The 14,285-nt window shown below is 39.1% G+C and overlaps 1 protein-coding gene across 3 annotated transcripts in view; it reads left to right on the forward strand.

The window, feature by feature from the left end:
• SEMA5A (semaphorin 5A) overlaps positions 1–14,285 on the forward strand; it is a 427,518-nt gene that overhangs the window by 210,404 nt on the left and 202,829 nt on the right. For all 3 annotated transcript variants that reach the window (XM_081053769.1, XM_081053771.1, XM_081053770.1), the window contains one exon: positions 1,105–1,150. In XM_081053769.1, the coding sequence (XP_080909895.1) occupies positions 1,105–1,150 (46 nt within the window). The remainder of the gene's footprint in view (positions 1–1,104; positions 1,151–14,285) is intronic.

Genomic DNA, 14,285 nt, shown 5'->3' on the forward strand with positions numbered 1-14,285 from the left:
TTGTTTCTTACAAAAGTGTTGGGAAAATTTTATTATTCTTTTAGTTTCATAGCTATAACCTTGAACTAGCCCGTGTGTGTGTGTGTGTGTGTGTGTGTGTGTGTGTGTGTGTGTGTGTAACCTTGAACTCAGCGTCAGAGTCCCCTTCCCACAATCATGTGTTCCTAGGATCTCTTTTCCATTAGTATATGCCAATTTCTCCCCGTCTTTATTGTCTATACCTGGGCTGACCATCCCCTCCGTTCACCCCTGGAATGCTGCTCCTGTACCAGTTTCTTATCTATATGGAGTCAAGGAGGCATTTGTTCGTGATTCGAGTTAGAGACCAAAGCATTTCACCCAAGCAAGGCCAATCCGTTGTTTCTAAAAGCCACAATAATGTGGTGAAAAACCCAGTGCCACTGATACGTATAGATTTTTCTCCCGTGCTCTGTTGATCTCGATTGCGGTTTTCTCTGCGCTTTCCCTTTGGTGTTGAAATCTGATCATTTCCTTCTTACTGATTTCTGGTTTCCCACTTGACCAGCCAGAGCTGACTTTAACTCTTTGAGTTCCTGCTTCTAAACTTACTACACACTGAATCCATCTTACAAGGCAGAGCACTGTAATATGAAGACCATTGTTGAATTCAAAACCTGGACGTGTCTTAATTATAAAACATGGTGAATGTAGGTGATCTGTAAGAATGAAGAGTCATGAAGAATGGTTTTCTGTCATCTTACTTAATTCATTTCTGGAACCGAATACCCATGTCCTTTTCTCCATTTCATGTAGATCAAGAGAGCCAATTAATAATGTAGACTCACGTCTCTCTCTCTCTCTCTCTCTCTCTCTCTCTCTCTCTCTCTCTCTCTCTCTCTCTCTCGCACACACACGTTCCTTAATGTCTCACCTATCTCAAATGTGTGTCCGTTGACATATTGAATGCCTCTTTGAGCTCTGAGGTCCAAGGACAGCTGTGCGATACACATTCTTAGCAGGAAGATTCTTTGGAAGCCCCAAATCATTAAATTGTTTGTTTCCCTTTGTTCTTATGATTTTTATGAACCATAATATTTTTGGGATCTATTAAAAATAAAACTTCTCTCTTTTTCTATTTTGTAGAAACTACCTCTTCAGGTTGCAGCTTGAGGATTTGTCTCTGATCCAGGTAGGCACAATTTATTTTTCTCAACCTTTCATTTCCCATCCCAAGTAGCTGACTGTGTGAGAGGATGAAGACAGATGCCTGTAAAGGTATTAATGAAGACCAAGCAGGGACCTTCCTTAGGTCAGGCCCCAGGGTGACATGAGTCGTCACCTGCTTTAATTCGCAGCTGGCCCTTTTCACCTATGGTGTGGCCCCCCTTACTTTCATGGGCATCATCTGATTTTCTTTTCTTCAAATGATTGATAATTCAAAGGACACTTCCTCGGTTTCTGTGAGTATCCTTTTATTCTCCAGTTAGAATAATCATTGATTATTTAGTTCGGTGCATTCAGCCATCATATTTTTATAAAACTCAACTCCCTTAGAAAAACACCCCTATTTCCTCTTTATCATTCATAATTAAACAAATATGAATATATTTGTTAAAAACCACATGTAGCAAAAAAATAAGTAATGATAGATTAAAAATGCAATTTACCTCCGCTTGTGTTTATCGTTTGGAGAAGGAGACTGAAATGTTTATGTCTGAATAAAGTATTTGTTTTAGTGGCAGATTTAAACCTCAAAGGCCCACTTTTGTCCTCAAGTCTTTTGAAAGGGTCTTCTTAGAGAAGGAGAGGCTTATGGCATAAATATCTCCTTCCCTGTGGTTCTGGAACTCTCTGATGAGCAAGTCCTGGGGCTGTGTGTAGTCTGGAAGAAGTTCTTCAACCAGCTTTCATGTCACCCACCTGTACTAGAGTTCTAAGAAGTGATTGGAGAGAAAAAAAAAGTTTATATTATTTTCTTCTTTTTGCGATGGTATTTATGAACATTCAGAGTCATTAGAGTTAGGGCTTAATATTAGACCTTTTATTCACTAGGGCCTTAACATAAGCCAGTCCCACAAAGCAAAGCTAATATTGGTAAAAAGCAAGGTCTTTGAAAATGGCAGACCTGGTGGTCTAGTTCCATGACTCCCATTTCATGGTTATCTGTGAAATAGTCACAAAACACTACCTTCCCCATCCTGTCATTGCAAAAATTAAATCAGTTAAGGCGTGCACAAAAGATAAGGCGCAGTGCTTTCTCAACAAATGTTAATTGCTTATGTTTTTTAAAAATGATGACAATAAATAATAAATTATCATCATAATCATTTCATCCTGCTGGGCAGTGAATTAATTATTTTTCCTCTGCAGTTTAGTATGTAACTAAAATCTTTAAATGAGTTGATTGGTTGGTAAATGATAATGTATTAATAAGAAATCAGAATGATCAGTTGCTTAGCCAAAGTTCCATTTTAAAGCTCTGGTTTCTAATAATCTTTTATTTAAAAAAATATAGACCTTTCAATAGATAGGAATTATATATTATGCTTATATTCATTTTCCTGGTATAATATATTATCTGGCATGTTGTGTGTGTTAAAAGAGTAGACTGTGGAGATATGTATGTATGCGAACATATTCATTGATTTCCTAGTTTCCTAGCTCTCTTTGCTTAGAGGATTTAGAAAGTAGCAGTGTACACTTTAATATACAGTACTTGGTGTCTAAATTTACTTCTCCACTAAAAGGAACGGAGGTCGCTGTTTTGGATAAGTGGCTGATTTTAGGGCCTTGGTAGCAAACGTCCTGATAATCCTGGAAGACTTTGTTATTTCAGAAATTAAGGAAGTATTCAAAGAATGAGGGCATGTCAGAAGGACCGAAGAGCCAGCTTGAGGTGGGCTTGCTGAATAAATCTGGGATAATTTAATTATTAAAATAAATAACAATGGTATCAGATTATAAGACATTGAATAATCTGAGTTCATGAGCATATACTAATATAAAAATAAATGAATGAAAGAACAAATAAGGCAGAAGTGACTGATCTTTTTAATGTAAAACGCCAACTAATAAATATTGAAGGATGATTTAATTAGAAAATCATCATTTGGCAACCACGACACTAAAAATTTCAGGCAAAAATGACCAATGAATGCTAAAACTTATGGGTAAGAGTTTGATGATGACCAAGATAGTTACGTAGCACCAAAGTATTTACCTAGACTATACTTATTAATTACAAGAGGCAAACTTGCAACTTGGTAGTGAAAAGACCTGGCCAATCCCTCCATCGCCAGCTACTCGAAGGTACCTGCACCAGGATTGGGACAGAGTTTAAGCATCCACTGAGAATGCAGCAAGACTTCTGTGATATTCTAGCCAAACAGTATAACCAATTTTATCATAAGGAATCATCGCACAAACCAAAACTGAGAGGCATTCTACGAAAAACCTGCCTGTACTTTGCAAAATTCATCAAGTCATAAAAGGCATAGAAAGAATGAACATCTATTCCATCATAAAGAAGAAAAAAGTGGATCTGACAATCAAACGAAACACTTGATCCTGCATCTTGGAATAGGGGGAAAAATGGTTTGTGCTATAAAGAGCACTATTGGCAGAACTGGCAAAATTTTAAGGTGTGTAGTAGATAAAATAGTAGAAATGCATTAATATCAATTTTGTGACTTCAATAACTGTAATGTGGTTATGTAGGGAAATGTCCTTGTTCTTCAAAAAAAACCTACTAAGATATGTAGGGATAAAGGGCTTCATTTCTACAACCTATTCTGAAATGATTTAGAAAATTATAATATGTGCATATGTATATATGTGTGTGTATATGTGTATACACACACATATACTACATATATACACACTCATGCAGAAAGAATAAGGCAAGTGTGATAAAATTCTAATGGGGGAAATCTAAGAGTCTAGGTGAAGGGTTTTGTCGAGTCCATTGTGCTTTTCTTGCTACTTTTCTTGATCTTATTTCCAAATAAAGTGATGCAAAAAATCGGGAGATTTATTTGCCATTAGCACGTGTAAGATATTATGGTTCGTGCAAGGATACTGTGCTTTTCCCATTGTCATGACTGCCTGTGGTAGAAACCAAGGGGAGGTTATGGATAGAATTGAACTATTATTGAAGTATGAAAACCCACCGGCATCACCACCCGGTAAGAGTACAGTCTGTGCATTGGGCCATGCCAGAAGACAGGCACTTTCTCAATGGTGGCCTTGACAACTCAGGCCTAAAAAGATTGGTGCAAACTGTGTACTTCCCCTTCTCACATTCTGTGGTTCTGTGTACTGCTCAGTAGCCTACTGTTTACTCAGTGTGGAGAAAGCGCGTAATTCTTCTTGACGGTTTTCTCTTACTTGTCTGCAGTAAAGCTGTCTTGTCAATTTCTGTGAATATTTTATTTCAATGTAAATGACTCTCTCCAGGGATGACAAAAAGAATAGGCACACTGTTAAAGAAAGGGCTATCCTGCTGTTAAGAGCGCTGTCCGTGAGAAACAACATGAGTCTCATAGGTAATTAAAGATTATTTGGTGATGTTCACATTGAAAGAGATACAAAGAAACAGGGGAAATTATTTTAAATAATGTATTTAACTTAGCTCATATAGAGAACATCATTTCAACATATACTCATTACATTACAAGGAATTGAGATGTCACATCCTTTTTGTTTCATATTAAGTCTTCAAAGTCTGGTGTGTATTTGCCCTGGGAGCATACTTATTTCATTCGGGCTAGCCAGCTTCCAAACGCTTAGTGTGGCTAGTGAAACCCAGCTGGGCAGTGTTATCCTTCTAGGTCATGAGTGACAGAAGCGTTTGTGACTTGTATGCCTTCAGTTATGTTATACATAGAAATGTTCTTTTCTACCAGGGAGCATCTGGATTGATTTGGATATCTCAGGCTAATAATTTTCTCCTTCTCTTTTCTCTCCAAAGATAGAAAATTGTTTAAACATGGGAAAATGGGGAAACTTGAGACCAGGGAGGACAAGCAAATTGCAAAAGAGTGGAGAGAGTCAGAAATGAGCATCAGAGATTAGCCTTATATGACGCGAGGCCAGCTGTGTCTGATCTCACCCCTCTGCCTGACAGCAGCGTCCACTTCCCGGTGGCAGCTGGCATTGCTCGTGTCTGTCCCTACCACTCACATCACCCCGGACGCTCCCAGCTTGTCTGTAATGTAAGGCTGCTGGTAGCTTCCCAAGCTGGACTCTATTTCCCAACTTCAAGCTTTTGCTCTTGCTGTCCTGTCTCTCGGAAACACTTTTCCCCTAAACTCTTCTCAATTTAGAGAAAGATCGCCAATCCTGAGTCCCATGTTAGCCGTGACTTCTTTGTAACCCACCCTGAGTCTGTCTGGGCTGATGGTGCTCTGAGGCATTTCACAGCTTCAGAGCCTTTATTTATGACTAGCACCTATCGCCTCATATTAAAAGTCACTCTGTGTGCTGTGAAGACCGTTTTATTTCTCTTTGTCTCCTCAGTATTAGATTAGAGTAGGTTGTTAGATTAGGTTACGTGGCAGGAGGCAGAAATTGTCTGTGAAAGTTTCCATCCCTTGATGTTTAGTAACATGTTCACTCTTTCTTTACCTTTTTTAACTGACCACTAGTGGAGTATAGGTAAACTTCACTTTTTGTCCCTAAATTCTAGAGAGAGTCATCCAACCCAGAGACTGGAGCAGGAAGAAAATGCTTGCTGATGGAGGCGTCCTGTAACACAGCTGTGCTCACCCGTGCCCGAAGGGGAATCCTAGGACAGTACAGGGAATGCCAGACTGAACCATTTCTTTCTTACATCCTTTGATAATGTTTTAGGATCAATAATGAGAAAGCAGATGTTAACCAAAGTTTCATTAAAAAAAAATCGTTGTAGTGATTTTCACAGTATTCTGGACACCCCTCTACCCTGTCAGTGACCCCCAAATTCAACGTGTGGCTTTGCGCAGAGCAGAAACATCGTGAATACCCGTTAAAACACCCTCTCCCTCTCCTCTTCCTCAGGTCAAGGTGGTCTCCACATGGTGACTCGGTGATCCCAATTTCTGTCTTTTATTGAGAGCAGAAGAGGGGTTTCAAGCTGTCATTCTTGCCAGAGTAGTGAGGGATGGATGGGAGATGAGCTGACGGCGTGCCACATAGAAGTCAGCACACTGGCCCTCCAAAGATGGTCACGCCTTATGGCTCAGCGTGGGGAGTCATGCTGAAATCCACTTGATGAGAAAAATGAGCTTTTGTGGGGTCGCTTCAGAATGTGAAACTCACTGCAAGTCTGATACTGACAAGAGTCTGGAACTGGAGACAACAGAACCCACTTCAGAGGTGTCGTCCTCTGTTTCTTCCTAGTAGAGACATCACCAGTGGAATTTCTAAAGCAGTAAAGATCTGAGTAAGGGTTGGGTTGGGACACTGTTCCTCTGCTACCCTGAGTGAACTTTGTCCACTTGAGGTAAATCTCTTGTCATCACCACAAAAATATTCACATATAAGTATACCACAAGGCTGTATTTGGAATGTGTTACATTTTTTAAACAGATATACCTTAGCCTATGAAGTCAAAGACCAAGAATTGCTATTAATTTAAAGAAATAAAACCTGGTTTTCATCAACGACTAGAGAATCAAATATTAATGTGGTATCATTTCTGAGGCTTCTTTCCACTCTGAGGCTGTGATAAAATTCCTCGCAGCTCACCACGTGCTGAAATTGACCCTTCACATCTTGACAGCCAATCATTTTCGGGCATCGTGATAGAAGATGGGGCAGTTTACCATCATGCGTCTCTCCTATTTCTTGCCATAATAACAGATTCAACTCTTCAGCATCACTTTTCTTCTTGCCTTGATCACAGCGGTTATTTTTCAAGAACAAAGCTTTTTGAAAAATATAAGAATGCAGCTGGCCTCAAGACTAATTCACAACATTTGCCCATCTGGGATCGTACCCTGGATGGCTTGAAGTAGATGCTCCTAAGAAGGCAAATGGACTGCAGTTCATTTAACCTCACTATCTTTCTAACGTTGTTTTGGGAAATAGCTCAAAATCCATTTTTATATTGTTTTTTTTACTGAGGGAAAGAAATTCACAGCCTGTTTCTTGCTTACAACTGCTGGAGTAAGCAGAAAAATGGAAATCTGTGTTCCAATTTGCCACCTGCCTCTCTATGATTTCTAAATTGAAAACTATTAAATCTCTTGACTACCTGGTCAATATCAGTAGCAAATTCTCTGGAAAGTTAAGATAGATGTTAACTTTATTTCCTGTGCATTTGAGTTTGGGGAACTGGGTTTCGATTTGTAAGCAAGTTTCTCAACTGGACACTATTTAACCCCCAGGAACATCTGGTTGTCACCACTGGTGGGGAGGGTTGCTACTGGCATCTGGTGGGTGGACTGCAGCCCGTCTGCACTCAGCAAAGAGTTTTTTGGCTCTAAGTAGGAATGCTGCCAAGGTTCGATTGCTACTTTAGATTTCACATACTTTGAGGAAGCCACTTCTTTGAGGAAGCCACTTTTCTAGTTGGTGATTTTAACACTACTTGATTAAATCTATAAGACCTTTGATGTTCTTAGAGAATTTTCCTCTTTAGATTTCTTCATATATTTAACCAAACACATGTATAAATCCTTAGTGGCTATTTCTAAAGAAGCTGCTGGGATTCTTGAGTTTAAATTGCTTTCTTTTATTAATATGAAATTAAGTTTAAAATAAATTGAATCAATTTATACTACTAATACTCTCTTTAATGGGTTATAACAATATGATATAACTATTCTCTGCTGGAATTCTTCTGTATAATTTAAAGAAGGACATATTAATTAATAATTTAAAATAACTATTCAAATGAGATAGTCACATGAATTCATTTTTCAAATTAAATCTTATATTGAACAAGGAGAGACTGGTCTCCCCTGTAGTCCGCAAAAATCATGAATCTAAATTTTATTTATTTTCTGCCTTTCTTTATCAAATACATTCTTAAAATCATAATGTTGCAGAAGTGGAAGGGATCTTAGAAATAATGATTATTAAAAACTTTCAGGGGTCTGCAAACTAAGGCTTGCAGATCAAAGTTAAAATTTTATTGGAACACAGAAGCATTTCCTCAATTTCTTGAGATCTTGCTTCCAGGCATATCCTCGGTTTAGCTCAGATAAATTTTAATGAAAATTAAAAAAAAATGTTTTGGAACACAGCCACACTCTCATTTGCATATTTTCTGCCAGTGGTCATAGTTAATAAAGTTTATTGGAACACAGACTCATCCATTCCTTTATGTACTGTCTGTGGCTGCTGCATTAGTGAGCTGACCAATTGTAACAGAGACTGACTGACAAAGTCTGAAATATTTGCTATCTCACCCTTTAAGAAAAAGTTTTTCATCTATTGTGGTACCTAGTAGATAGCACATTCTTAGTGACTGTTTCCTGAGCAGATGAGGGAACACAGTAGAATGCATTGTAATTCTTTGGTTTTGTTTTTGCTTTTTTTCAGACATTGTTGGGCGGATGTGTTTATTTGGACTCCCTGTGCAATGATTTCATGGTCTCTTAGTAGACAGTGACTGGGAATTGATGGGTTGGGAATCTAAGATAATGTAAGCATTTGTCCCTAGAGTCTAGTCTCTCATAGCCGTTCCCTTGGTGAAAATTCCCTGTCAAGAACTATTTTATCTACCCATTTATTCAAACACATTTACCTTCCTCTTCTCGTAACTTCCTGTAGGATTTATAGTTGCTTACGTATATTTTATCTAGATGAGGACTAGATATTACTAGTTTTAGACAGCATTAATTGAGTTCAGATAACTGCTGTTAACAGCGTCCTTTGCTCTGTCTCTGAACATGCACACAGAAGTCTCCTTCCTCACTTGTGTGACAGTCCAGCGTGGAGACTCTGGGGCTGTGTTCCATGCTGCCATCCAAGAGCTCAGGATGTCAGCTTAATGATTCCTCCATCTTCAGACCACATCTCAAGTGACAGCATGGAGGAAAGAGGAGAGGATCACGCAGAGATCTCTTTGGGCCATGCCAGGAAGTGGCACACTTCCCTTCTGCACAATTTCTAGTGACCACAACTTAATCTTATGGTCTCAACCAAGTGTAAGGGCACTGGGAAATGTAGTTTGTGTACCCAAGAAGAGGCAGGAAACTTGGACGTTTAGGTATGGGCAGCATTAGACTTTTCTCCCTGACAGTGCCGGGGAAAACAAGACTAGCCCCTAGAGGCGCATCTAACTGTTCCCTGTTCTCTTCCCTCGCCAGGCCGGCCAGTCTAACTTTCTACTGCACACCAACACATTTATTCATGCATCTAACATTTCCGTAAATAACAAAGCAGGGATACTTTGAACAAACCACTTAACCTCTTAGGACCTCAATTTTCTCTGTGCTGCGTTTTAGAGGGGAGACTCAGGAATTATCCCTGCGGTCCATTTTGTCATGAAAATCTTAATGTATGCCATCCTTCCACTTACTCTTTCTTCTGCCACTGCTTAAATGTCTCCTGGATTCCTCCTCCTTTAATGAAAACTATCCCTATATTTTGAAACTTGGCGTTATGTTTATTTGATATAACTTTAATGACCTGATTTGTCATAAAATAATGATGACATCAACAACAATAATAGCAGGCAGCATTGGCTGTACCCTTACTCTGTCCTCAGCTCTTCACATTTTTGTTTTCTCGGCAGCACTAAGGACTAGGTGTTATTTTCAGTATTTTATTGATGATGAGTTGAAGCTTGGAGAGTTTATGTGATTTACCCAAGATCACCCTGCTGGTACGTGGTAGAGCTCGGCTTTGGACCTGGGTATGTTGGGTGCCAGAGATGAGTGTCTTAATCACTAACTGCCCACTTTATTATTCTCATTGGTACTGACTGCCATGCCACCTGTGGGTAACGACTGGCTTACAGCGAATGTAATTGTTCATTTATAATGGGATTTATATCTGGGCTTAGGTCAGGTTTCCTGTGAGTCTGAGACAGGGTTCATGTGCTTGGGCTGTATTGCGGGTGTGTTCTCAGCAGGTGGGGAGTGAGGGATACAGACAGCAGAGGAAGGAACTAGGTAAGGGTTTTTGCTTGGAACTGGAGTCTGTCATCAGCCTAATCCCAAGGGCACTCTGGAGCATGAATAGACTCAGTTGGTCCCCTTTTGGGCAAGGGGGTGGTTTATACCCAATTCCCCGTTATCCTTCAGTTATTAGCTACCGATTTTAGGGTTTGGGCATTGTGGTAACATACTCTCCTGACAAGGGAGCTCTCATCAGCCAAGAGCAATTCTCCAGAGAAGGGGACAGCCTTGAGCTGGCATCAACCAACCCTGAGAGCAGCCAGAGGAAGGTGCCCTGTTCTGGAAGGGGCCCTGGGGAGGGCACCAGAGCGCACGCTAAGTGTATTAGTCGGTATTTTTAGGGATCTGCTTTAGGCTTGTCCTGATGTTCTAGACCCTGATTGCACACACATGGGTCCCCACCACTGTAGAAGTGAAATGTCTTTATGCCTTTGAAAAACACTGTAATACTGACTTGATTATTGAATGCAGTCTGTTGCATTGTACATGCCTTAGTTTTTAATAATTCTCTCTATCCATTTCTGAATTTATGCTTCATTTGCAGCATCAAAAATGAAATCGAAGATGCATGAATATTTTTCTTAGGCATGTGTATCATTTGGTTTCATGAAACAAAGTCAGGAAATTTCTCTAAGACAATAGCAAACACAGTCTGACAATCACAGGCTGCTAGATAAATGGAAGGGTCCATTTCATTTATCTAAAATGCATTTCTACCTCTATTTCAGAAGTTGCCTGAGAATCTGACATAAATGTTGAATGATGGGTATGCTTAGAATTCTCCGCCCTGCTTCCATTTTCCTTATTTGTGTGCCTCTTCCAAAATGCTGACCCAAATAGATAAGCCAATGTACCAGGAAAATCCTTCGTTTCAAATACAGTTACTGGGTTTCTTGTTTGGCTAGGAGATTATGTATTCTGGAAGCTGAAGTCGCCCAATTACCTAGGGGCCGAGTGAAAATGAATGGCATGGGAGAAATATAAATGAAAAAATGTGAGTCACGCTGGTCTACCATTCTCTGGAGTGAATGAACTTACATTCTTGATTTGGTGACTCTTTAACATATAAAGCATTTGTCACCTTAATTTATTCAGTAACTGTCATGGAGTTGGATAGAGGCACCATGGATATAGCTGTGATGGGCACGTCCCTTGTTTCATGTATGTCCATCAAACTCTTCTTTGCCGTGTTCTCATAGCTAACGTTTAGAGTCTGTATATTACTTCTTTATTAGGTCACAGTGTTTAATCTGTTTGCATCAGTTCTTACTGGCCTGGGGGCTAGCCTCTTTCAAGGGATAGGATATGAGCTCTGCTATGATTTTACCAGAGTTGATTGAACAGTTTAGTTCTTGAAGTTCAACCCCATTTTCAATTTTTGGGTATACTCAATTATTGTTTATATATTCTCTAGAAGGTACACAGGCAAGCTGCCCGATCAGATATGCACTGTTAGAAGTAGTCTATTTATTAAAAAAATAGCTATGACTATATATGAGATTGTGTTAATATTTCCATCCAAAACCTCTCAAAGTTTTTGTTGTGAAATGTTTATTCATCATTTGAATAAGGAAGCATTGAGATCAAAAGTCGTCTTAAAGGATAGCCATCATTTTCTGGTTCAAGAGGATGGAGAGAACCCACATACTGATCTTCCATCCATCAAAAACGTAACACTTAAATGGCAATAACGATATGTAGAAGGAAAAAACACCACAAACACTAGAAATGGAGTCATATATAACCCCAAATTTGAAGGTTTTTTTTGAAGGATCTGAACCATTATTTGAAAGTTTGGAAATATACAAGAACAGAGAAAAGCAAAATCAAAACCATGGTGGTAAAAGCCAGATAGCAACAAAAACTAATTACTTCAGATGAAACAGTAATAGTCCAAGGAGTACAATATGACATAAGGGAATTCCAAATAGTCATCTCAGTGAGATTCAAGAAAATATGGTAGGTCTTCAGTAAACACTGGAGGATCGAACACTCATGATTACCTCAGTTTTTTTTCTGACACACCATTTTGAGTACCGAAGGCCATTTTTAAATGTCATAAGCCCACAAGAACAAAGAAAATGGGAGAGAAGATAACACCATTTGGGGTTTAGCTAGACGCTGAGCCTCCAGTAGATGGCTGCTGCTCAAAGAAGGAGACAAGCAGAGATCTTGGTAGTCACACAGAAGTGTTGTCACAAATTAAAGACTTAATGGATCTCAAACACATGCTCAATCTTCCCGCTGAAGATGTTTGCCAAACTTTGGTCATGCATGGCTCATGCAGCTAAAGATCTGAGCTAAACAGAGTGGAATGGCTCTCCCACAGTCTTAAAAGACCGAGGACCTAGATGCTCAAGTTCCTGACAGAAAACCCTGGAAGACATGCCCTAGAAACAAAGAAAAACGAGAAGTGTATTGAATCTCTCCAGAATGCACCCCAACCCCTGCTCAGCCCAGTCCCTGCCTTCACCTCCCCCTACCCCAAATCTGCGGTGGAACTAGCATGATTTGGCATCTCTACAGTTCTGTTATCCACCATTGCCAGCATGCAGTGACATGTTCTAGACATGTGAAAAGGCAAAACCTTGTAACAGATAAATTAGCTAAGAATAGGCAATAGAATTAAACCCATAGATGATCCATAGTAAACTGGAAAACAGCCTGGTGAGAAATATCTAAACTGATGTACAGAGAGAGATTATGGGAAAAATGTTAAAAGTAAGAGATATATATGAAACATTCAAAACTCTATCTCACATATCATTTGAGTCTCAAAAGGAGAAGGGAGAGAACAAAGTGGTAGCTATATTCATAATAATTATTGCCGAGACCTTTCAAAAATGATTAAAGACATTAGTCATCTGACTAAGAAGTTCAGCAAACCCCCAAAATAATAAATAATATAAAACCACATCTATACACATTATAGCCAAACTTCTGGAAACCAGTGACAAAGAGAAGCATCTTAAAAATAAACCAGAGTGGAGAATAAAATACATATAACCTTCAGTGGAGTAAAGATAAGATTTACAGGTAATTTTCCAACAACTACAGAAACCAGGAGGCAATAGAAGAAGCAGTTCAATACCTAGGGCTTCTTCCTCTTTTTGTACTGCAATACAGCTGCTCCTTATACTGAAGAAGACAGAGGTTTAATTTTGGAAGATGGAAACCTGGAAGCCCATTGGACCAGGGTTCCCAGAAATAGCTTAGAACTCTCATTTATAAAAAAAAAAAAAAAAAAAAGAGAAATTAAGTATAAGTCTATGTAGTGAGATCCCAGCTCCTCTCCTCCGGTGTGTAGTATTCATGCTTACATATATTTTATATGGACTTTTCGAATCTACTCCTGTTGTCCATCGTCCATCTAGAATCTTGAGGGAATCTTGAGGATACTGACATTGCTAGCGACTCCACTACAAAGGCTCACATCTAGAGCAGCGGACATTGACTAGTAGTCTACAAAACAATTCATGTACCCAGCTCTGGTTTTCTTTATAGTTCTCATTATGAAAAACAGATAGGGAAGCAAATTGAATGAGGAACTTGGAGGAAATAGAGATAAGAAGTTATTAATATTTTCTGAAGCAAGACAAGATATTGTATCCATGAAACAAGGAAAAATAAATATTCAGTTTGTAAAAGGGCCTTCATAGGTTATTTTTAAAATACGTGATTGTAAAAATGACAGCGTCATTGAAAATTAGGAAATAAATATGTTTGAGTCTCCAAGAAAGTTAATAAAGACTAAGAGATGGAAAATGAAGGAATGTATGTGAACAGTATGTGATTAATACACTAGGCTTGAAATAGAGTTTTCAACCCAAGAGGGTGGGAGGAAAATATGCCCACGATGAGGAAGATGGGGGATAATTATGGAATAGTTGTGCTGCAGGTTGTTCAGCAGGCTGGAGTAGATGAAAGTTTCAGAAGATATCATTGTAGGAAGATAACAATAATGGGATACCTGAGGTGCTTGAATGTTTTTGGAGAAAAAGCAGACTCACGATTGGGCATTGAGGGACAAATTAGCAATAAGTACATAGAAAAAGAAACAAGAGTCTTGCTATAGACTTAATGTTTGTATCCCCCCCAAATTTACATATTGGAACTTTACCCACAATGGGATGGTGTTTGGAGGTGAGGTCTTCAGGAGGTGAATGGGTCCTGAGGGTGAAGCCCCTATGAATAGGATTAGCACTCTTATAAAAG

Source organism: Rhinolophus hipposideros (assembly GCF_964194185.1).
Source record: "Rhinolophus hipposideros genome assembly, chromosome: 7".
NCBI classification, from domain to species: domain Eukaryota; kingdom Metazoa; phylum Chordata; class Mammalia; order Chiroptera; family Rhinolophidae; genus Rhinolophus; species Rhinolophus hipposideros.